This window comes from Sceloporus undulatus, chromosome 6, assembly GCF_019175285.1.
Source record: "Sceloporus undulatus isolate JIND9_A2432 ecotype Alabama chromosome 6, SceUnd_v1.1, whole genome shotgun sequence".
NCBI lineage: Eukaryota > Metazoa > Chordata > Lepidosauria > Squamata > Phrynosomatidae > Sceloporus > Sceloporus undulatus.
In genome coordinates this window covers 150,902,238-150,925,925 of record NC_056527.1, presented here as the reverse complement: position 1 = coordinate 150,925,925, position 23,688 = coordinate 150,902,238, and the positions used below count along the sequence as shown (strand labels likewise).

The 23,688-nt window shown below is 43.4% G+C and overlaps 1 protein-coding gene across 1 annotated transcript in view; it reads left to right on the top strand.

Moving 5' to 3' along the window:
• PTPN9 (protein tyrosine phosphatase non-receptor type 9) overlaps nucleotides 1-22,752 on the top strand; it is a 42,030-nt gene extending 19,278 nt beyond the window's left edge. The window contains 18 exon segments of the mRNA XM_042473996.1: nucleotides 1,757-1,900; nucleotides 2,550-2,639; nucleotides 3,686-3,810; nucleotides 7,438-7,543; nucleotides 11,355-11,465; nucleotides 12,297-12,469; nucleotides 12,471-12,525; nucleotides 12,527-12,601; nucleotides 13,845-13,937; nucleotides 14,529-14,558; nucleotides 14,560-14,599; nucleotides 15,888-15,967; nucleotides 17,200-17,326; nucleotides 18,268-18,293; nucleotides 18,397-18,440; nucleotides 18,442-18,507; nucleotides 18,509-18,597; nucleotides 19,875-22,752. Of these exon segments, the coding sequence (XP_042329930.1) occupies nucleotides 1,757-1,900; nucleotides 2,550-2,639; nucleotides 3,686-3,810; nucleotides 7,438-7,543; nucleotides 11,355-11,465; nucleotides 12,297-12,469; nucleotides 12,471-12,525; nucleotides 12,527-12,601; nucleotides 13,845-13,937; nucleotides 14,529-14,558; nucleotides 14,560-14,599; nucleotides 15,888-15,967; nucleotides 17,200-17,326; nucleotides 18,268-18,293; nucleotides 18,397-18,440; nucleotides 18,442-18,507; nucleotides 18,509-18,597; nucleotides 19,875-20,089 (1,689 nt within the window). The 3' untranslated portion in view covers nucleotides 20,090-22,752.
• The last annotated feature ends 936 nt before the right edge of the window (nucleotides 22,753-23,688 follow it).

Here is a 23,688-nt window from a genome sequence, read left to right as displayed (position 1 = left end):
AGTTCCCAGAGAGTAGAAGCCAATGTTGGACTATGGACTATGACTCTGGAGACCAGGGTTTGATGCCTGGCTTGGCCATGAAACCCATTGGGTGAACTTGGCCAAGCCACATACTCTCAGCCTCAGGGGAAGGCAATGGCAAGCCTCCTCTGAATAAATCTTGCCAAGAAAACCCCATGATAGATTTGCCTTAGGGTCACCATAAGTTGCCCAACAACAACAACAACAACAACAAAAGAACCTGACAGCAAGCAGAAGGAATATGGGGGGCAGAAGCGTATAAAAAGGGTAGAGGCCAGTAAGTGCAGCAAAGCAAGAAAGCCATCAAGTTAGGAAAATTACTTTTAAAAAGAGTATGCATGTATGTATATATACGACTTACAGTGACCCCCCTGCATTTCGTAGAGGTTTCTCAGGCCAGGAATGCTCAGAGGTAGTTTTGCCTGTTCCTTCCTCTGAAATAGCCTTCCTCCCAGTACAGGGACTCAAGGCAGCTTACAAATCTTAGACAGTTCATTGGCAGTCTCCCATCCAAGTACTAACCAAGGCTGGTCTGGCTTAGCTGCCAAGATCAGAGGGGCTCTGGTGCCTGTTAGGGTGTGTATATGTAACTTCAAGTTGCCTGTTGACTTATGGCGACCCCATCAATGTCCTAGGGTTTTCTCAGGCAAGGAATCCTCAGAGGTGGTTTTGCCAGTTCCTTCCTCTGAAATAAAGCCTGCAGCACCTGGTATTCATTGGTGGTCTCCCATTCCAAGTACTAACTAAGGCTGATCTGGCTTAGCTGCCAAGATCAGAGGGGATCTGGTGCCTTCAGGCTGTGCGTATGTGCCTTTGTGTCGCCTGTTGACTTATGGCAACCCTAGGAATTTCATAGTGTTTTCTTAAGCAAGGACTATTCAGAGCTAGATTTGCCAGTCCCTTCCAGTCTGAAATATTGCTTATAACACCTGGAAACATACTGATCTCCTAAACAAGGACACACTTTCTCTGCCTGGCCTCAGATGGTTATGGGTTTGAAGGGAGGCGTGGTGGAGCCCTTCCTACTCCTGGAGATGCTCTTGTAGAGGTTGCCATGGTGTTTCATGCCGGATGCTGCTCCTGATTTGCTTTCAGGCCGGATTCTTTCATTGATGCTTTGTTTGCAGCCTTCGTCCTCCTGGGGTTTCTCGCTTTTATGCCTCTCCTGGCGATTCTTTTCCGATGAGTCATCCTTTTGGACTCGCCACCTGCTCCTTAACCAGATCTGATCCACGCGCGGCCTCTTCCGCTTCCGATTTTATTTATCTTTCAGGTCTTTTATTGTTGTTTTTTTCCTAATAGGGGACCCAAGGTGGCTTACAGTGCGGCGTAAAATAAAACGCAGCTTATGATATAAGGGCTTGGTGTTTATAATAGCGTGATCCTAAGGCAAACCGGTCACAGAGTTTTCTTTGCCAGATTTGTTCAGAGAGGGTTTTGCCTTTTTACACAAAATTTCAGACAGTTTAATGAACAGGTATAGATATAGTATTGTACAGATAGAGCAGTATCTAAATACTATATTTAGATATCGTATTGTACAGACTGTATGTAGTGTATATTGACTGTCTTTTAATCCCGTAAGCCGCTTTGTTTGCTCCTGTAGCAGAAAAGCTGAGTATAAATAAAAGTTTTATTTTTTATTTATTTAGGTACTTCCTCGGCAAGGACCTAAAAAAAATCCTAACCGCCTTTTCCCTCCTGTCCTCATTTATTTCCTTCTTTTCCTAAATAGGCCACCAAGCAATTTCTGGAGGAGATCAACAAGTGGACGGTCCAATACAATGTGTCTCCTCTCTCCTGGAACGTGGCCGTCAAGTTCCTCATGGCCAGGAAATTTGACGTCCTCCGAGCCATCGAACTTTTCCATTCCTATCGGGTACGTGAAATGAGGTTCTAGGACCAGAGAGTAGCTGGTAGTTTTTACGTCATGGAAATAGTTCATCCACTCTGGACTGGTTTGAAATTTAAATGCATTATACAAAATGCTGGTAGGGAATGTCAAGATAAGCAGGGTTTCTTTTTTCTCATACCAGTACACATGAGCAGACAATATAGCGCATCCTTTTGTTTCTCGGTGTGCATGTGGTGCATGAGGTTAAGAGGTGATATGATAGCTCTGTTTAAATATTTGAAGGGATGTCATATTGAGGAGGGAGCAAGCTTGTTTTCTGCTGCTCCAGAGAACAGGACCCAGAACAATGAATGCAAGCTCCAGGAAAAGAGATTCCACCTCAATATTATTATTGTTGTTATTATTATTATTATTATTAAACTTTATTTCTAAAGCGCTGTAATTATACACAGGAGGACCTTCCTGACAGTAAGGGCTGTTTGACAGTGGAACACACTCCCTTAGAATATAGTAGAGTCTCCTTCTTGGAGGTCTTTAAACAGAGGCTGGATGTTAGGGATGCTTTGATTTAGAGTTCCTGCATGGCAGAATGGGGTTGGACTGGATGGCCCTTGCGGTCTCTTCCAACTCTACACTTCTATGATTCAATGATGTCTGTCTCTTTGCTGCTCAGGAAACCAGGCTGAAGGAAGGGATTGTGAAATTGAAGCCCCATGAAGAACCTCTCCGGTCGGAGCTGCTGAGCGGCAAGTTCACCATCCTGGTGAGTACGGTGTCTCCACTTTTCTGGAAGCAAAGCTTTTAGTGAGCAACTGTCCAGCTTAACATAAGTTTGCCAGAGTGAAAACTGGAGAGGGCTCTGGTACATCTAAGTAAGATTGCCAGAGTAAAAAATTGCAGAGGCCATTGGTACTTTTACATTGTGTTTCTGCGTACTAGAAAACATTCCATCTAAATCACATGGCCAGGATCTATAGGAAGCACTTTTTGGGAAAGGAACACATCAATTACTACTCCGTGGACGTGGTGTTGGGACATCTAGTTTTCTCCCTCAAGTACGATGTCATCGGGGACCAAGAGCACCTTCACCTCCTCTTGCCAGAGTAAATGCTGGAGAGGAGTCTGGTCTCCTCATGTGATGGGCATTTTCAACTCGTCTAGGTGATCTATGAAGTTGAAGGCTTTCATGGCTGGCATCCATCGTTTTTTGTGGGTTTGGGGGCTCTGTGGCCATATTCTAGAAGAGTTTCTTCCTGACGTTCAACTAGCATCTTCAGAGAATGCATTCTCTGAAGACGCCAGCCATAGATGCTGGTGAAACATCAGGAATAAACTCTTTTAGAACATGGCCACAGAGCCCAAAAACCCACAAAAATCTAGGTGATCTGCTCAACAGTTTGACAGTTTAACAAATTAATGCACAGATCAAATAACAAATTCAATTTCTCAACGGCTTACGATCAACAAATTTATACCTAGCTCTAACAATTTAACGTTGATGCAATTAGTGCCAGCTTTTCCATATTCTGTAGAGAACTTGTGTTTTTGTTTTTGTTTTTGGATTACAGCCCCCAAAACCTTCCTACAGCAGGGCCAGTAGAGGATTCTGGGAGTTTTAGTCCCTAAAAGTAATTTCCCCCAAACCTTGGCCATATGAGGTACAGTAGACTTGATACCGGCCAGCCATGTAACAGCTAGATGTCTAAGTTTGCTTTGAACAAACTTGTTGCATCCTTGGTCTCTATGGCAGCTGCTGTTTTCCTCCTCCTTTTCTTTTCCTTTACTGCTGATCTTCTCACCCTTTTGCAGAGTGTACGAGATCCTTCTGGAGCCTCAATCGCCCTTTTCACTGCCAAGTTGCACCATCCCAACAAAAGTGTCCAACATGTGGTACTCCAAGCGCTCTTTTACTTGCTGGATAGGGCTGTGGAGAGGTGAGTTGGATTTTAATTCCATGCTTTATGTGCACAAGTGCTTTCTTTCAAATCTGCTGTAGATTGACATACGCAACTTCATTTTGGCTTCTGATCAGAGCTCAGGCTTGACTTGGGCTGCATCCGAACTGCAGAAATGATCCATCTTAACACTACTTTAACTGCTATGGCTGAAGGCTTTGGTATTCTGGAAATTGTAGTTTGTTGTGGCACCAGAGTGCTCTGACAGAGAAGGCTTGGTGTCTCACAAAACTACAATTCCCTGAATTCCATAGCCTTCAGCCATAGCTGTTAAAGTGGTGTCAAACTGGACTATTTCTGCAGCGCATTGCTCTCTGATCCATTTATTTGCCTTTTGGTTGTTGTTGTGTGCTTTCAAGTCATTCACAATTCATGGTGACCATAAGGCGATCCTATCCTGGGCTCTTCATGGCAACGTTGCCATTGCCATCCTCTGAGGCTGAGAGAGTGTGACTTGCCCAAGGTCAAGCAACCCAATAGGTTTCCATGGCCGAGACGGGATTCGAACCCTGGTCTCTCAGTGTCCTAGCATCATATCCATAGAAATCTCTTCCACATTTCAAATGAGTTTATTCCCTTCCACCCCAGTCTTCTTACTTCTCTGTCCAGCTTTCACAGCCGTATATAGAAATCAGAAGTACATTTGTCATGGTTGATTCTGACTTTTACACAGCAATAGATCTTTATACAGAATATGATGACTAGCTCTAATGTGTAGCATGGAAAACCTCAGAGGCAAATGGCTCTGGAAATCTTGGGAATTAGGGATTAGGAAGGTTTAGGAAATCCCACAGCTCTGTGAGATGCCACAAATCCTTTACACCCAAACGTTTTCCAGTCTGCCCCCACCAGACACATCCACAACTTTGTCCCTGATGAACTTGTCATGGATTGACGTTTTGTTAGATGCAAACAAAATCTGTAGCATTATCATGGGGGAAAATAATAAGTCTAGGAAGGTGGGAGGACTTGCATGGCATTGTATTCAGGGAGGCCTTAATTTTTGAGATCTGAGTTTGGGAAAGTTCAAGGGTGTAACTATGGGGTGAAGTCAGACTTCACCTGGAATATTGTGTCCAGTTCTGGACACAACTATTCAAGAAGAAGGTGGACAAAAGTGCTGAAAAGCCTGTAAACAATGTCCTATGAGGAGTGGCTTCAATTGAGTCCTAGATTTGTTGTTTGTTGTGGCACCAAAGCTCTCCAATAGAGAAGGTGAAATGTCCTACAAAACCACGAATCCTAGGATTTCATATCATTGGTCCGTGGCAGTTAAAGTGGCATCAAACCGAATTACTTCTGCAATGCGGATGCAGCCTGTGACAGCTGGTCACTCAGTCAAGTGTCAGTAGGGTCGGTAGATCCGCTTTGGGTTTTAGCCTGAACTTTAAAGGCACTGAAGCTACTTGGGGTAAATCCAGTATTCCCTTTGAGACCAACTAGGAAGAAGATACTTTTTGCATCCAATGAAGTTCCACACTGCAGAATTAATCCAGCTTGATACCACTTTAAGAGTCATGGCTCAGTTCTATGGAAGCCTGAGAACTATAGTTTTGCGAGCCTTTTTTGTCTGAAACCTAGTTGGTGCCACAACAAGCTACAAATCCCAGGACTCCATAAGAGCCGTTCCTCATAGGGCATGGTTCCCAAACTTTTCAACAGAATTGTAATTCTGGGAATCTTAGCTCCCATACAGACAGGCCAAAATAAAGCTGCTTCAGGTCACTTTGGAAGTATGCTATTTAAATGATGCATGCATTCTAAGAGCCCAGAAGCCACGCCAAAGCCACATTCCAGTTCTTAGGAATGGAGCATGGCTTTGGCACAGCTTCCAGACTCTTAGGAAACATGCATCATTTAAACAGCATACTTCCAAAGTGACCCGAAGCAGCTTTATTTTGGTCTGTCTGTATGGGACCATAGTTTTGTGAGATATTTAGCCTTCTCTGTCAGAGAGCTCTGGTGCCACAACAAACCACAACAAATTGTGGAATTCCCAGAATTCCATAGCATTGAACCATGGCAGTTAAAGCGGTGTCAAATTGCATTAATTCTGCAGTGCAGATGCAGCCCTAGAGAGTCCTTCACTGGGGTGGGCTCCATCCCTCTGTAAGGCTGATGGAAGACTGACTCCCAAGATTTATATAGTAAAAAAGAAAGAAAGAAAGAAAGAAAGAAAGAAAGAAAGAAAGAAAGGACACTGAAGTGACCCATTTCCCATCTTGACAGCTGTGAGAACTGTGCAAGCAAACTGATAGCAGGGAGGTTTACTCCCCCAGTCTGTTCCCAGCCGCTGGGCCTTTCTCAGCCTTGACTGCCAGGCTGAAAGGAAACTATTCAGCAGGCCCTGCCAAATATCAAGTAACCCTTTCCATGCCCCTGGATAGCCGTTCATGTTGGCCATGGTTCTGAGGTTTATTCTGAAACCCATCTGCAAGGCAGTAGGAGCCATGGGACTCTGGGAGTTATAGTTTAAGAAAAGAATACAGTGTGCTCTCCACATTTGCTGGGGTAAGGGGCACAGGACCCCTGGGAAAGTGGAAAAATTTCAAATTAAAAACTCACTATTTCCCCCCCCCCCCAAATAACACTTCTCTGGGAATCTCTAGGTCCTCCAGCACAACTCTATGGCCAACATCTGTTAAAAGTTGGCCATAGAATCATGCTGGAGGACCTACATATGCCTAGAGAAGTGCTTTCTCTAGTAGTCTCTAGGCCCTCCAGTAAAACTCTATGGTCAACATCTGACCACAGAATCATGCTGAAGGACCTATAGATGCTTAGAGAAGTGTTTTCTCTAGTAGTCTCTAAGTCCTTCAGCACAAGTCTATGGCCAACATCTGCCAGAAGGTGACCCTAGAATCATGTTGGAGGACCTAGAAATGCCTAGGGAAGTGTTCTAGGTCCTCCAGCACAACTCTATGCTTAACATCCAGCAGAGTTGCATTGAAGGACCTAGAGATTCCTTGAGACAACATCTTAATCAAATCTGTAAAAGTCAAAGCTGCAAATGTGGAAAGACATTTGCACTTCAAGCTCTGGGGTTAAATAGCATAAAAAGTCAAAGAGAGTTAGAAACAGGTTGAATGGGATTCTGGGGTGCTGAACAGGGCTGTGGAGTCAGTTCACCAAACTCTGCCTCCACCTGCTCTGTTTTTTTTCCCTACTGTCTGACTCCAGCTCCTGGATAAATGGCAAATGTATATTAATTTGTAAGGACAAAATTGCTGTAGTTACAATGACAGCATTTGAGTTTGGGTCATGACACGCAGGATGTTTTCCATCTTGAATTGTTCCAAAAATGGCCAAACGCAGCTGACATTAACCTTGAGCAAGTCATACTTTCCAAACTTCAGAGGGTGACAAAGGGAAACCTCGTTTTAACAAATCTTGCCAAGAAAACTCAATGATAGGTTGTAAATGTTTACTGATTCCCCTATCATGATATTCCATGGTGGGTACTTTCTGCTTTCTGTGACTTGAAGCCATTTTCCAGTTTGTGTCCAAAATCCTTGCAGAAGAAGATGTATTATCAATTGAGATTTGGTGTGGTGTTCTCCAAATTCTAATGCGTGTTCCTTCTCTCTCTTCTCACTTCGTATGCAGCTTTGAAACTCAGCGAAATGGCCTGGTATTTATATATGATATGGCAGGCTCCCATTACACCAACTTTGAACTCGATCTCAGCAAGAAGATCCTCAACTTACTGAAGGTAATGAGAAGAAATACAGTGGCTCTAGATTCCCAAACTTTGGTCCTCCAGATGTTTGGACTTCAGATCCTAGAATTTCTGACTGCTGGCCAACCTTCCTAGGGCTTCTGGGAGCAGAAGTCCAAAAGACCTGGAGGACAAAAGTTTGGGAATCGCTCCACATATTCCCAAATGCAGAGCTTGGAAATTACCTGCTAAAACTTCATTTCTCCCTTCTCATTCATTAAAAAATTTCCATCTGAACCAGTACCAGTTTCATTCTTAAGTGCCAGCACCGTTATTATTGAATCAGCAGTTCTTGTTAACTGAATCCATTAATTGACCGTTTCTCTTAAATGATAAATATTTTCTTTAATAAAAGAGGATTTAACAGATTAAAGAGTGAATCGTTCCATGAATTCATTCTATTATTTTTTTTTCCTTAGCAATTTCACATTACGGAAAGTTTTGTTAACGATTTAGCATTCATGAAGTGGCACTATAAGATTTCCAAACTCTTTCCAGATGGGACACTTGAATTTCTTGAGACTCCATCCTCTGTTGCTCTGCTTATCAATGCTCTTTAGGTTTTAAACTCTCTCTTTTTCTAACAATAATACTTTGGATTGGTTGATGGATGTTATGGTGTGACCACCAGCCAGGAATTGAGAAACTGGCCGAAGTCGGTCCAAAATGGAGATGAGGTGGCATTGGGTTGGTCTGTGCCCTGAAGGATGGTGAAGTGGTTGGAAGGCAGAGAATTGGATGATTTAAGGTCTATACAGACCGGCACTAAGAGTGAGGACTGAGCGTCTGCACATTCAAAGCCCTTACACCACCGCCCGGGCACCATTCTGGCATGCGCCCTTCTAAACAGTGCATGCCATGATGACGCACCTCCACCGCAGTGCCCAAACGGCACAGCATGGAAGGGGCATCCTAAAGATGAACCACGGTGCTTATGATCCCCTTTCCAGGGAGCTGCATGGGGCTGCTTCTTTTTGTTCCTCCAGGGAGCAAATCGATGCCGCTGCGTGCGGTTGCAGTGGCACCGATCTGGGGCCAAAAGGGGCGGCTGCATACTACCCATCTGTATAGCCTCTCAGACTTTGTCTGCATTTGCCCAAAAAAGTCCTGTTTGTCTTCCATTCTTACACTGTCCTATTTAGGTGACACACAGCCAAAACCCCAGTTCTGCTGCAAACAGTCTGCACAACACCCAGAACATTCAGCACCAGAACCTATTATGAATTTTTAAAACATTATCTCTTACTCTGAATCTTCCAGGAAGATCCAGAGTTTTCCTTTTCTGCTCCAGGGCAGCTGTCTGCATGGGCATCCATCTGGTGCTATCGTCAGCCATTTCAGGCTAAGTTCAGAACAAGGTGCCCAGCCATATACACAGAAATCCACTGGGTGCCCTTGGGCCAGTCATATACTCTCAGCCTCTGAGAGAGACAAGGGCAAAGCCACTCCGAACAAATTCTGCAACGAAAACCTTGTGATACATTTGTCTTAGGGTTGCCATAAGTCTTAAGAAATAACTTGAAGGCACCCAAGAACAGCCTCAGTGTCATTTGGCCTTCTAGGAGAATTCAGGCTTGACTGAAGGCACCCAAGAGCAACATCCGTTTAGTCATTTTGCCTTCTAGGAGAGTTCAGGCTTGATTTCCTCTAGGATCCATTTAGTGGTCATTTTGGCAGTCCGTGGTTTCTGTAGATTTCTCGCCTGGCACCATATTTCAAATGAATTGATTTTCCTCCTGTCCCTTGCTTCCCTGCCTGGATTTCAAAACCAATCTGTTTACTGCTGTTCAATGGCATCAAGTTGAATTATGCCAACTCTATGAATGAGAGAATCTCCATACATAAAGATAAATATTGCAAGGAAAACACCCACGTGATGTTTTCCTTGTGGGACTCGAAAGGACCTGTGGTTTATTTGTGGTAACAGTTCCTGTGGTCCTTCTTAGGTAATAACTTAGTCATATGGCACACAAGATCTTTCTGTTCTTTGGGGATATCATTGAGAATCATCTTCCAAAAATGTCCCTGGATGCTTTCCTTGCTTAAGGTATCAGAGAAGTGATGTACTTCTTTTAATCCATTTATGCCAGAAGTACTAATGGGCTCTTGCGACGCAGCTTAAATTAATGAATCGTAGATACAAAATGTGGACTTTCAACCCCAAGGGGTCATCTTCTTTGCCGTGACGGCAGAGAGAGTTGGCACCGTTTGCCGTAAACAGTCTGTTTCCACTCCACAGTTCAGTCGAGGTGTTTGGAACCAGTTCCCAGAAAAAGCCAAACGCAACTATTTCCTGTATTTTAAATGACCTTAAAAAAAGAGAGAAGGGGGATTAGGGTACTAAAAATATATTTGTGAGATGAAAAATGAGTGAATTCATTGACCTGGAGCGTTGGAGGGCCACTTTTGAGTTTGAAGCCTCTGTCCAAAGGTTTAACCCCAGCCAGACTCGTTGAAACAAGACTTATTTGTGAAAGACTGTGGATTTTTTGCATACTAGAACAACAAAGGGAAATACAAATGTTAAACATGAAGGAAACTGATTATACAATGACCAAATGTGTGAGAAACAACTCGGGGGTATTGGAATTTATTTTGAAAGATAACGTTTCTTAATGCAAAGTTGCAACTCTTGTTTTATTATTGTTTGTATGTAAAAAATAAAGGGGGGGGGGGAAACAGAAACAGACTTATTTGTTTCTGCAGAGGCTTGAAATATTATTTTTGCTGCCTTTTCCTAGGCTTCAGTCTCCCCCTTTTGGCCGCAAAAAGGGAGAGCAAAAAGGATTGCAAAATGAGCTGTGATGATCTTTTGTGTTATTGTTGTGTGCCCTCAAACCCTTTCCGACTAATGGAGACCCTAAAGTGATCTATCATGGGGCTTTCTTGGCAGGATTTGCTCAGAGAAGGTTTGCCATTGCCGTCCCTGAGGCTGAGAGAGTGTGACTTGCACAATGTCACCCAGTGGGTTTCATGGATGAACTGGAGCCATAGTCCAACACTCAAACCACTATGCTATGTTGGGTGACCTTGCCTATAATTGAAATAAAACCTTCTCCTGGTTATTCTCACCAATTCCTTGTCTCTCTAAGGAATCCAAAGCTTGGGAAAGTTGTTGCTGTTGTTGTTGTTTTGGACACACACACATAATGTTGAGAGTCTCTCTGCTGGTTTGGGGATTCCTGTGCTTGGCCGCCATCCAAAAAAGAGAAAAAGAAACTTTTCCAAACAACTTGTGTAGTTACAGTTGGGGCTGGTTGCCTCCATATTATTGGGGCAATGAACTTTAATGGAGCTTTCCAAGGTGTTCGACCTGTTTGGGGAAGAGAATGTTGCGCCTTGGATAGCTCCTTTAAAGTTGGACCTAAAATCCAAAATGGATTTACTGTCTCACTTTATACAGCAAGCCCCCAGTTGCCACTGTGTGGTTATCCTTCATACCAGTCAGTACCTTACAAGAGCCAGTGTGGCATAGTGGTTTGAATGTTGAACTGGGACTCTGGGGACCAGGGTTCAAATTATGGCTCAGCCCTGGAAACAAACTGGGTGACCTTGGGCAAGTCACACTCTCTCAGCCTCAGAGGTTGGCAGCGGTAACCCCTCTCTGAAGAAACCTGCCAAGAAAATCCCAGGATAGGTTTGCGTTAGGGTCGCCATAAGTTGGAAAAGATCTGTAGGCTCACAAGAACAGCTGCAAGCTTTGAGTGGCCAGATAATTCCAGCAAGAAAAGTCATTTCTTCTTTCTTTCTGTTGCTGACTGTGCAATGCATGTTTATCACCACGTTCCTCCTTGTTTCTTTGCAGGGAGCCTTCCCGGCCCGCCTCAAGAAAGTGTTCATTGTGGGTGCCCCTATGTGGTTCCGGGTTCCTTACTCCATCATCAGTCTTCTACTTAAAGAGAAGCTCCGGGAAAGGGTGAGGTTGAAGTCCAATTCGATAGGGATGGGAATGTGTTTATGTACAAGTTAAGTCTCCCTAATCCGAAATCCTTGGGACCAGAAGTAGTTTGGATTTCAGATTTATTTATTTATTTGGATTTTTGGAATATTATTTGCATGTACAGTGCGCCCAGCTGAAGTCGGTGCAGGCAATTGGGCAATGGCGCATGTGCCTATGGCGCATGCATTGCACTGCAAGCATACGCTCCATTGTTTCCAGTGGGCGCATGAGCATACACGGAATTCCCCTTATGCACAAGGGAAGGGCCCACTATACACAATGGGAAATCTTGAAGATGGGACCCAAGTCTAAACTCCAGATGCATTTACACCTTATACACATAGCCGTGTAGGTCATTTTATATTTGTATTTAAATAAATTTTGTGTGTGAAACAAAGTTTGGATACATCAGAAACCACTGAACCACCAGAAAAAGCAAAGGGTCACTATCTCAGCCACTATAAATACTTATAAATACTGTTTATTTTATGCTTTAATTTAATATATGTATAATCTCCATTGTTCTTTGTAGAACGTACGCCACTGGCAGGTCTTTATTTTGTTTTAATTGATTGTATGTACAGTGCTGTGTAAACCTACAGTGCTTTATAAATAAATCTTACATCACATCAATAGGGCCATCTCCTTAACCTGACTACATGTCTTGAAAGGACTTCCAAAGTCCAAAATGAATTTCTCATCTCCTTAGCCAGCCTGCATCTTGTGTGTCTGGCTATATGCAGCTGGGTGCATTTCTTTTTGGATGCACCCTCATTCTTTCTCTTTCCTCTTTCCTTCCACTTTTAGGTCCAGATGGTGAAGAGTCTGAGCTTGAAACAGCACCTCCCGCAAGAGTGTCCCCGGAGTACCTGGGTGGGTCCCTCAAACGGGATCCCCAGCTGGAATTGCAGATTTCTCCCGCAGCAGAACGGCCACCCGGACCCACTGGATGAGCTGATCCTGTACCACTGGCTCCCCTCGTGACAACGGCTCGGTCCACGTCCCGGTGCCAAAGGGAATGACGGTGCAAGAGGTGTTTAGAACATGTCAAGCAGAAGCAGAAGCGAGGGATCTATGAGGAATACGAGGGCATCCGGCGAAGGAGTCCGCAGGCACTTTTGCCTGCTCCTTGTGAGTGTAGAAATGAGGCACAAAGTCTGGCTGCAACAGCAGATGGAGACTGGGGCAGGGTTGTTTGTTTAAACCAAAGTTGGAACCTTGGTTTGTTTAAACCAGGGTTGGAACCTTGGTGGGCCCTCATCCCACTTACAAATAAATCAGTTTGCAATCCGAATCGATGGATGATTCGACAGCGGAGCATGGTTCACACACTTTGCCCCGATTGCATTTTCCCCTGTAAAAGCCCATGTAGTTCACATTCACGAATGATCGATTCAAAATGAACCCGCTTCAGTCACTGAAGGTCAATTTAAATCGATTCCAATCGCTTCTCATTCACACTGTGCGGAATTGATTTATCAAATAAGACATACATTAAATGGGTCTAGCATATGGCCTCCCCTCTCTGACCACTTCAGCAATTCGGTTCAAGTGCGAACCAGGTCATTTAAACTGTATAATGTAGTGGGAATGAGGCCCGGATTTGTTTAAACCATAGTTTAAGCCTTGGTTTGTTTTCAACCGCATTTGTTATCTGATCTTTTTTAATTTGTTGCCTGCCTTATTTTATGAACCACTTCCTGTAGTGTTATTATTATTCATATGTATTATGCTATTATTTCTTAGAATGTATGCCATGTGCAGGTTTACTTTTTATGTATTATAATTGTTTATTTGTACAGCGCTGTGTAAATCTCAAGCGCTATATAAAATATAATATAATAATAATAATAATAATAATTAATAATAATAAATGGAACCTTGGCTTGTTTAAACTGGTTCCCCGCCTTGGTTTGTTTAACCCCAGTGATTCCCAAACTTTGGTCTTCCAGGTGTTTGGCTTCAGCTCCCGAAAGACCAGCTAGCTTGGCCAACAGTCAGGAATTCTGGGATCTGAAGTCCAAAATACTGGGGGACCAAAGTCTGGATCACTGGTAAACCATGGTTCAGACCTTGGTTTGTTTAAACTGTGTTCCAAACCTAGATGTTTACACTGTGGTTTAAACCCTGGCTTCTGGGAGCAGCCACTGAGAAAATCCTCTCCCATGCCTTGTCAAACATACTTGTGGATGATGTTAAGGCTGGGGAAGAGCCTTTCTGCTTTACCATATTCTCCCAGACAATTCAGAATTGAGCATGTTCTCCTGTCCTCCAAACTGATGCAGAGAAAACCCAAGATCTGGAAGTCCACATTTGCGGTGACTACCTTTGCCTACCTCTCTCTTCTCCTTGTAGAGCTCCCTTAACCAGGAAAAGAATCGATACGGAGATGTTCCATGCCTTGACCAAACCAGGGTGAAGTTGTCCAAACAGTTTAGCTACAACGAGGTAAGCAGTCCAAGGCATATCATCAGAGAAGGTGCATTCAACTGTATCAGGCTGTCACTATGGATGCATCTACATGGTAGAAATAATGCAGTTTGACACTACTTTAAATGCTCAGCTCCATCCTGTTTTACAAGGCCTTCTCTGCCAAATCGTGGCGGGTGCCTCACAAGACTAAAGACCCCAGATCTGTAGGATGGAGCCAAGGCAGTTAAAGTGGAGTCAAACTGCAGTATTTCTCCACGTGTAAGCATCCTATGCTAGCCCGGGGTTGAGAATCATAATATAAGCTCTGGGGCTTATTGGACTGCAGCTCCCATCACCCATGCCACTGTATCCAGCCATGAAGAGTGCTGGCAATAACAAGCTTAGAGGCCGTATTTGGCCAATTCTGATCTAGCCTACTGCTGTCTGCAACCAAGAGACCTATCATAGGGTTTTAATTCTTTGTATAATTCTCGCTTGAGCAGTATAGGTAGTTTATGTGGGTTTATTTGGGAGGCAGAAGACTCAGAGGTTTATTGGAGATGATAGTATCATTTGGAGTTTCCCCAAGTTTGTACGTCTCAAAGTTTTCCATGGTGTTTTCTCCAGTTGACCGATTACATCAATGCCAGCTTCATGGGATGGCTACAAGCAGAGGAATGCTTACATTGGCCACCAAGGTAAGGATGCCCCCTGCTCCCTTTGTGCTTACCTTTGTAATACCTCTTGAGGCTTTTAGAATTGGGAAATTGTTGCTCAAGTCAAGTTTCCTCCCTGTTGCATCTTCAGGGCAAATTGTTAAGGAATCAGTTGCTGCTTCAAGCACCAGATGGCAGCTCCTGCTTCATTTTGGAAGCAGGGGCTTTTTTAGATACAGCATAAAGAAACCCGCAGCCAGCATGGCCACAGGAGTATGCTAGGATCTGTAGTAAACACATCCATATCTGGAAGTCTTTGGAAGTTGTAGTCCATGAATTTTGCAAACCATGGCTTTTGCTTCGTCAGGCTACAGGTCCAGCATTGTACTCACAGTCAGCTAGACCTGTGGTTCCCAACCTTTGGTCCTCCACTTTTGGACTTCAGCTCCCAAGAGCCAGGAATTATTGGAGCTGAGTCCAAATCATCTGGAGGACCAAAGGGTGGGAACCACCAAGATGCATCCATCAAACTTTTTCCCCAGTGTATGTTGTTGCTGGCCCTTTTCTGATGCTTGACCCAAGCATCTGTTATCCAGAGATGTACAGACTTTTCACATGGCGGATCCATTGAAAAGTGTTTTGGCTAATGGACACAGGTCTTCTCTCTGTGGGCTGGACCATCTGTTTTGCAGAAGTCTCTAAATCCATAGCCATTGCCATAGTTCTGTTGAAGTAACTTTGCCTACAGAAGGCCCCATTTCAATCCAATAGCACCTCCAGCTGGGAAAGGAGAAGACACTAGTTTGATCCTAGAGCAGTGGTTCCCAAATTTTGGTCCTCCAGAAGTCCTAGCTACCTTGGCCAACAGTCAGGACCTCTGAGAGATGAAGTCCAAAACATCTGGCAGACCAAGGTTTGGGAACCACTGCCTTAGTGAATCCCTGTTAGTCATTATAATAAAACAAATGGTGAGAACATTGTATTTTATTCATTATTTATTTGTATGACCCATTTTTACGTCCTTCCCCTATGGAAGTTTCCCCCTCGAGTTCGTGCTGTTTGATGTCAAAAACACCAATTGGGGGAGGAACCCCAAAGTAGATTTCTGGGTTTATTTATAGTGAACTTGAATGGGGTGGTTCATTTTGGACAATTCTAAGGCAGGAAGGTAGGTCTAAATCTGCAAAGGTTGCCCAACTGCCCAGTGTAGACAACAGTGGCACATGAGATGGTCCAATGGACCTGATGGTACAAGGCAAGCTTTCTTCTGTCCTCAGAGGGTGAGTGTTGCTTTCTTTCCTTTTGTAATGGATGTCCCATCTCTTTTCAGGACCATTAGAAAACACATATAATGATTTCGGGCGCAGGGTGTGGGAACAGAATGTGCTGGTGATTGTCATGACCAACAAGGTAAGTCCATCTGTGACTAAGGGACCTATGCAGGTTCGGTCTTTGGTCCTCTGTGCACTGGAGAGATGGGGATCTCTCCAAAAATGCTTTCCTCTACTTTCTGTGACACATCAAAAGATTTGCTACAGAAACTAAATCATGCTGAGTCCAAAACTATGTCAAGTTTCGCCAGGGATTCTGGGAGCTGTAGTCCAGGAAGAAACATTTCTAGTAGATGTTCAGGTTGAGTCTTCCTTATCTCAAATGCTAAGACCAGAAGTATTTCAGATTTTTGTACTCCTCCTGATTTTTTAACTTTTAGTGTTTTTTTTATTATTATTTTGGATCAATATGTCATTCTATTAAAAGCTTCTTTCAGAATATCAATATGACAAAGATAGTCCTGCCATTAAATTTTCAGAATTTCTCCACTTATGAATTCATTCTGTTTATTCATTATCTTTTATTTCTGTTAATGTTGATAATATTTTTTAATAATTTTGTTCGGGAAACCAAGTCTGTGTTCGATGAACCATCAGAAAGCAAAGGTGTCACTTCTCAGCCACATGTTTGACAGTTTTGGATTTTGGACCATTTGGGATTTGGGAATTCTAGATAAAGGAGAGTAAGTCTGTAACAGAATTATCACAAGTTTCTAACATTCACAGAGACAAAACCTTTTATTTTCCTAATAAACTTTGAAATAGATTTTGTGGGGCTTTTGGGCTGTGTGTCATGTTCTAGAAGTGTTTATCATCCCTGATGTTTCACCAGCATCTGCGGCTGGCGTTTTCAAAGAAAGAAACTTGAACCTATATCAGTGATGCCAAGTGCCCAAACTGCAACCCAAAACCCACTTATTTATTGCAAAATGCCATGTCCCTCTGGTTTCTAATAACAAACTGTGCTGGGGTGATGGCACATGTGCCCACAGAGAGGACTCTGAGTGCCACCTCTGGCAACACTGCCATAGGTTCGCACAAGACCTACATCCTCTGAAGATGCCAGCCACAGATGCTGGTGAAACGTCAGGAATAAACTCTTCTAGAACATGGCCACGCAGCAGAAAAACCCACATAAATCTAGGATGCCGTCCATGAAAGCCTCAACTTCACAAACTTTTAAATATTTGTGTTGTGTTATTTAGAGGTGTCTCATAATCTGAGATCCTTGAATCAGCATTACAACTTCAGGGTAGGAAGTTGGGAAATAGTCAAATCCTCCATCATCCTCACTACGTCTTTGCCTTGCAGGCTCGAAGAAGGAGGCGAAGGAAGTGTGGTCAGTACTGGCCATTGGAGAAAGACTTTCCAGTCCTCTTATGGAATGCGGACGGTCACCAACTTGGGTGTGAGAAACTCAACCACTACAAAAAACCATGCTGGAGATTTACAACTGTGAGGTATGGGGAGCAATTGCAAGGAGCCGGGTCAGTTTGGCCAGTTTTGACGGGCGGAAAAGAAAGATGTTATAATGCAGCCAACAAAAATTACCATTTGAACCAAAGATGTGAAGGTTCACCAAAATAAAATTTAAAAAGAGAAAAAAAATGGGAGAATATCCTCCTGTAAACCATGCCTCCCCCCCCCAAAAAAAAAAAAACTGGGTGAAAAGACTATGGAATATTTTCTTCCAGAAGGATGAATATCCCATAAACTGAACATGGCCACAACATCATAATAATATAACAATAATAAAGGTGTGATTATTTCAAGGTGGGAAGTTAAAAAGGAAGAAAATGTGAATTATACTATATGTATGCATGAAAAATTGGTGGAATTAGAAGTTTACTCAACGATAAGACTAGATAAGGTATAAGATAATAATAATAACGCTAGATATAAGGAAAATGAGTTAAAGTAGAGTATGCCAGAAATAAGAATAGGAAGATAAAAAGAATCAAGAAAGGAAGAAATAAATGAGAGAACTCCAGATAGAAGGAAGTTACATTATATGTTACATGTCTTTTAGATATATATTACTCATGTAAATATGTAGTTCAATTTGTGAGATGTCGTTATATGTTAAATGTCTTTAGATGATGTGTATATGTATATTGTCTTATATAAAATCAATAATAATAATATAAGCAATAAATTATAACATAACAAAAGACGTTTAAGACAAGGCATACATATATTACCCCAAGTATTTCTAAAAGCTATTTGTCCTGAAAAGTTTTCTATAGGAATATGGATACTGGGAGGAAATGTGGCCCATGGGGCTGTTTTTATGTGGTCCCCAGAGTCCCCCCAAAATGCTTCTTCAGGACTGAATATTGGGGTGAGCAGCCTTTTCAGCATCTAGGGATGGTGGGTGAGCCCTGGAGATCATGGATGAAGAACATGTGCTCTCTGCAGGCTATTGACAGAGAGGCAGGGTCGCCAAAAGCCATAACAACTCAATGTATCATTGCTATCTTCTCCAACTGACCCTTCCCTACTCCAGAGCCGCGAGAGGCCCTGGTGACCCACTTCCAGTACGTGAGCTGGCCGACTACGGATCCCATCCTCGGCAGCAACGCTCATTGACTTCCTGGGGGCAGTCAAGCGCAGCAAAGAGTAGCAGTCAGTGCTCTGGGTCGCGATACAAAGGCCATCCAGGCGGACCACCCATCGTGGTGCATTGCAGTGCAGGGATCGGTCGGACGGGTAAGTCCACTAGCACCTTCCCTGGCCTGGGCCCCCTCTAGATCAGTTGGACTACCACTCCATCACCCCAGCCAACACCCCATAGGCTCGTCACGCTTGGATGGAGCCTCTTTTTGCATGCTCAGGGTCCAAGTCTCCAGTTTGGGATGGGAAAGATACTTTGTTTTTTTTGACCAAACTCCAAGACTTGCATTACAGGATACACCTGTGGTCCGACTCGGTAAGGGGCAACAGCCTTCATTCATAATGCAGAGGCTTGCACTTAATTCTTTTTTCAAACTAACGCTGTTATAAGTAAGCTGTAACTAAACTGGGAGCAACTTTACTCCTTTTGGGATGATGAATGGTAACGTGTTCATTCTTTACATAGCTATGGGGTAACTTCCTGTTAACTACTTGTTCAAAATAAAGTCTCTCAGGGGGCCAGGAAACATGATGGGAACAACTTCCACATCCCTTTGACATTTTGGAACTACACACAAACACACACACACATATGAAGTTCTCCCTTATCCAGAATTCCAAAATTGCCAACATCCGTGGCTCAAATAGTGCTTTGCTTGTTGATGGTTGAGCGTACATAATCTTCATTTCGTACCCAAAATTATTTTTAAAATTGCATATGAAATTATCTTCCAGATGTATGTATAAGGTATATATGAAACATAAATGATTGTTTCCCCAATTAGCATCTCAGTCGCCCCCAATGACTACCCTGTCTTGTCGGTTTTAATAATTTTAACGGTTTAATGTTGTTAGCCTTCCTCGATCTTAATGGAAAGGCGGATTATTATTATTATTATTATTAGAGTTTTGACTTGGTTCCCATCTCCAAGATTTCTCATTATGTATATGCAAATATTCCAAAATCTGAAGGGGGAAAAATTCAAAATACATCTGCTACCAAGCCCAGTGGACCCTTGTTATACGCCGGGTTTTGGTTCCAGGATCCCCTGTGGATAACAAAATCCATGGATATTCAAGTCCCATTAAATATAATGACATAGCAAAATGGTGTCCCTTATAAAAATGGAAAATCAAGGTTTGATATTTGAAATTTATACATTTTTTTGAACATTTTCAAACCATGGATGCTCGAATCCGTGTATAAACAAAATCAGTGTATAAGAAGGGCCGACTGCATTTCGGAAAAGGGAGACTCAACCTTGTCTGATTCTTGGAAGCCACACAAACAGACCTGGGCAGTCTCCTCCAGGTTGTCCATTGCTTGCCTCTGAATTAAAGGGACATTGACGGTGATGCTTTCCTCCCTCCAGGTACTTTCTGTGCCCTGGATATCTGCCTGTCGCAACTGCAGGACATGGGCACGCTGAACGTCTACCAGACAGTGGTACGGATGAGGACACAGCGCGCCTTCAGCATCCAGACCCCGGAGCAGTACTATTTCTGCTACATGGCTATCATTGAGCACGCTCAGAGGGAAAACCTCCTTCCCGTCTCCCGCCCTTGGGCCAGTCCGGAGAAAAGCTAATGGGAGTCGCGGTTGGATTCCTCACCGATAGCCAACAAATTGCAGGACCGGACTACCCTGCCTTCCTCTTTGCCTGACTTTTCCCTCTCTGCCAATCCGGATGCGTCCGAGTCTTTTCGCTCCATCGTTGCGGATAAGACCAAGGATCACGAGGCAACTCGGCTCCATTCCTACCCCTATTGGGGCCTTTCTCTTTTGCCGGGAAGGACAAGTCACAACTGGTAGCCATTGGACTACAGGTCCTTGCACCCTTGACTGAACTGTGCCTTATTACAAAACACACACACACAAACCAAATGTAGGGGGACCCTCTATGCCACCGAAGAGGCGTGGACCTCCTTTCAAAAAGAAGGAGACTTATTTTCCCCCTGCTCTTCATTTGAGGCTGTTAGGACATCTTTCTACTTATATACCCAAAGCCAGGATGGAAGAAAACCTAACTGCCTCTCCAGTCTTACGCGTTGCTCAATGGATGTGTAGCTGTGTGTGTGTGTGTGTGTATTTTCTCCTGTTACGTACATAAATATATGCTCCTCGTGTTGAGGCGTAGTCAGTATTCCTGTTCTATATTTCGGGATAGACACAGTGGCTTGTAGCTGCCAGGGACTCACCTGGCGTGGCAAATGTCCAGTAATGCAGTGGACCATGGGTTGGAGCTCTCTCTTTTTCTTTTTTCCTTCTTTCTTTTCCCATCTCTCCACTAGGTCCGGAGTGGGGAAGGTGTAGCCCATAAGCTGCATGCAACCCCAGGCTGTTTATGGTCCTCACAACCCCCCAAATTTTTGTCCCCTAAAACCGCTTAAAGGTGTGTAGGACGTCTTTGTATCTCTCTTTTTCTGGGTTATTTCAGGCACTTTTGGTAATAGGAAGTGCTTTGTAAGCTGACTTCCAGGTTACTTTTTGTTGGTGGAAAAATGGCCTTTACTTGCGCATAAAATGACCCACAGAAGGGCCATAAATGTAGTAAAATTGTGGTCCCCTTATCCTTGGGGATATAGTTTTTTCTCTCCAGGGATGTCACTGGGGTTTGGCCCTACAAAATCCCTTTGGGGACCAAAGCAGCTTCCTGATCTTTAACAGTTGCCTGCCTCTGTGGCATGGTAGCCCACTTTGCTCAGAAAACATGCACCCCTTTTTTATTTTATGTCAGGGAATGTATTTTTCTAGGCCAAAATGTTGAAACTCATGCTTCAATTAACCTGAACTTCAATTAAACTTCTAGAACTATGCAGTTTTGGATACCTTTCTTGCACCAAGCAGAAAAATGGTAAAACTATTCATTCATGCATCCCAGAATGAAATTGATGGAGATTTCCCTCCCATAGTCTGCCACCCAACTGCTCAATGCAGACTACTTTAAAAGATGGTTCCTGATGTTGCTTTTACTTCTTCCACCTATTCCTTCCTTCCTTGCCTTAAAAAGAACAACAACTTTGAGGCAGCAGAAAAGAGCAGCTCTTTGGGTCTCTTCTCTCCCTCTTGGGATACAAGATGCAGACATTTCTCATGCTTGCATTTGCCACTGGTTGGCATGCCAAGTGCCGGGTACGAAATACGGCACCAGGGTGGTTGGAAAGAGAAAGGATATAGTTGTCCAATCTGGGTTTGCAGCCCTCCAATGGTTGCCAGACTAGCTTCCATCATCCCTCACTGATGGGAGCTGCAATCCAACGAGAGCTAAAGGGCCAAAAGTCGATAAGAAAGTGGAGAAGCTGGGTATGTGTGGACACAACTATTCAAATCCTTAGGGCTGTAGTTCCCAAATGTCGATTCTCCATGTGTTTTGGACTTCAGCTCCCAGAAGCATTAGCCAGCTTGGCTAATAGTCATGAATCCTCGGAGTGGAAGTCCAAAACATTTGGGAGGCAAAAACTTTGTGGACCGCTGCATCTGCACTGCAGAAATGATGCAGTTTGATACCGCTTTGTCTTGGCTCCATCCTATGGAGGGCTGGGTTTTGTAGTTTATTGGGACACCAGAGCGCTCTGAAAGCGGAAGCTCAATATCCCACAAAATGCAAATCCTTGAATTTCATAGCATTGAGCCAGGGCAGTTAAAGTGGTGTCAAACTGCATTAATTCTGCAGTGCGGATGCAGCCTTAGACATCCCTCTCCGACTCAGTTGAAGCAGATAGTACTGTATTGGGGATGGGACAGAGAGAGAGAAACTTAAGGAGCCCTTCCGCACTACACAATCATAGCACCGTGACTCCATTTTAAATTTCATAGCAGCCTCCTATGGGATCCATTATATTTTGTTGGTTTTTTGGGGTTATGAGGCCATGTTCTAGAAGAGATCATCAGGAATAAACTCTTCTGGCCTTCACAAAATAAAAAGGCCCATCTGTATTTTTGTCTTCTTTCTTGCGCTTCCTTTCCTTCTGTAGCTTTTCCTCCCACCTTTTCTAGTCGCAGAAGAAGAGAGCGGCATCCAAACCAACCTCAGTAACTTTCTACTGGAATAAGCTCTTTCGAATGTGTATATTCTTTGTTTTTGGGTTTTTTTAATCTTATTTTTTTTCTTCCTTTAATTTTTTTTTTGTATTTAACATTAACTTGATCAAAATCCGAATTGGAGATAACTGTAAATGTTTCAGTTCGCTATTGTATGGCGACGGACGTTTCGTTTTTGTATTTACAGAAATAAATATACCTACAACTGACACATCTGGCGTTTGTCATTTTCATGGGCGGCGGAGACAGTGACACTTTTGCTTTCCGATAGTCCAGTGTACATAAACTTTGTTTCATGCACAAAATTATTTAAAATATTATATTAAGACTATAAGAAATATAAGAATATTTAATATAGTTATTAAAAATACCCATAAAATTACCTTCAGGCAATGTGTATAAGGTGCCTATGAAAAATTAATGAGTTTTGTATTTAGACTAGGATCTCATCTCCAAGGTATATCTTAGGCAAGGAAGACTCAGAGGTGGTTTTGCCAGGTCCTTCCTCTGAAATTTAGCCTGCCGCACCTGGCATTCATTGGCGGTCTCCCATCCAAGTACTAACCAGGGGTGACTTTTCTTAGCTTCCCAGGTCAAACAAGATTTAGTGTCTTTAGGATGTGCATATGTATACCTTCAAGTTGCCTTCAGTTTATGGTGACTCCATGAATTTCATAAGGTTTTCTTAGGCAAGGATTACTCAGCGGTGGCTTTGATGGTTCCTTCCTCTGAAATACATCAAGAGCCTTATTACACTGAGGTTTTTGCAGCTCAGATCCAAGAACTTGCGCCCCTTTTCACCCCAGAAAGGCACAAGGTCACGATGTGTTCAGCCCCCCACTGAGCATGCGCAAGGGTGCCGATTCGAATAGTTGAATCCCACTGGTGTGGTAATACAATGTGCACTCGCTCCGCTTTGCTTGAATCCACATCACGTGGCTTGCCTTGGATTCGGTTCCCCCTCGATTCGGAAGGGCAACCAGGTGTGATAAAACATTCACGTTACAATGTGAATTTGCATAGCTGAACCAGGAGTCACCCCGGATCTTGAGCTGCAAAAACCTCCATGTGATAAACACCTAAAAGCATGAAGTGGTTTAAACCTCCTTGTAACGACAGCAACAAATTCACTGGGAAACATAGCT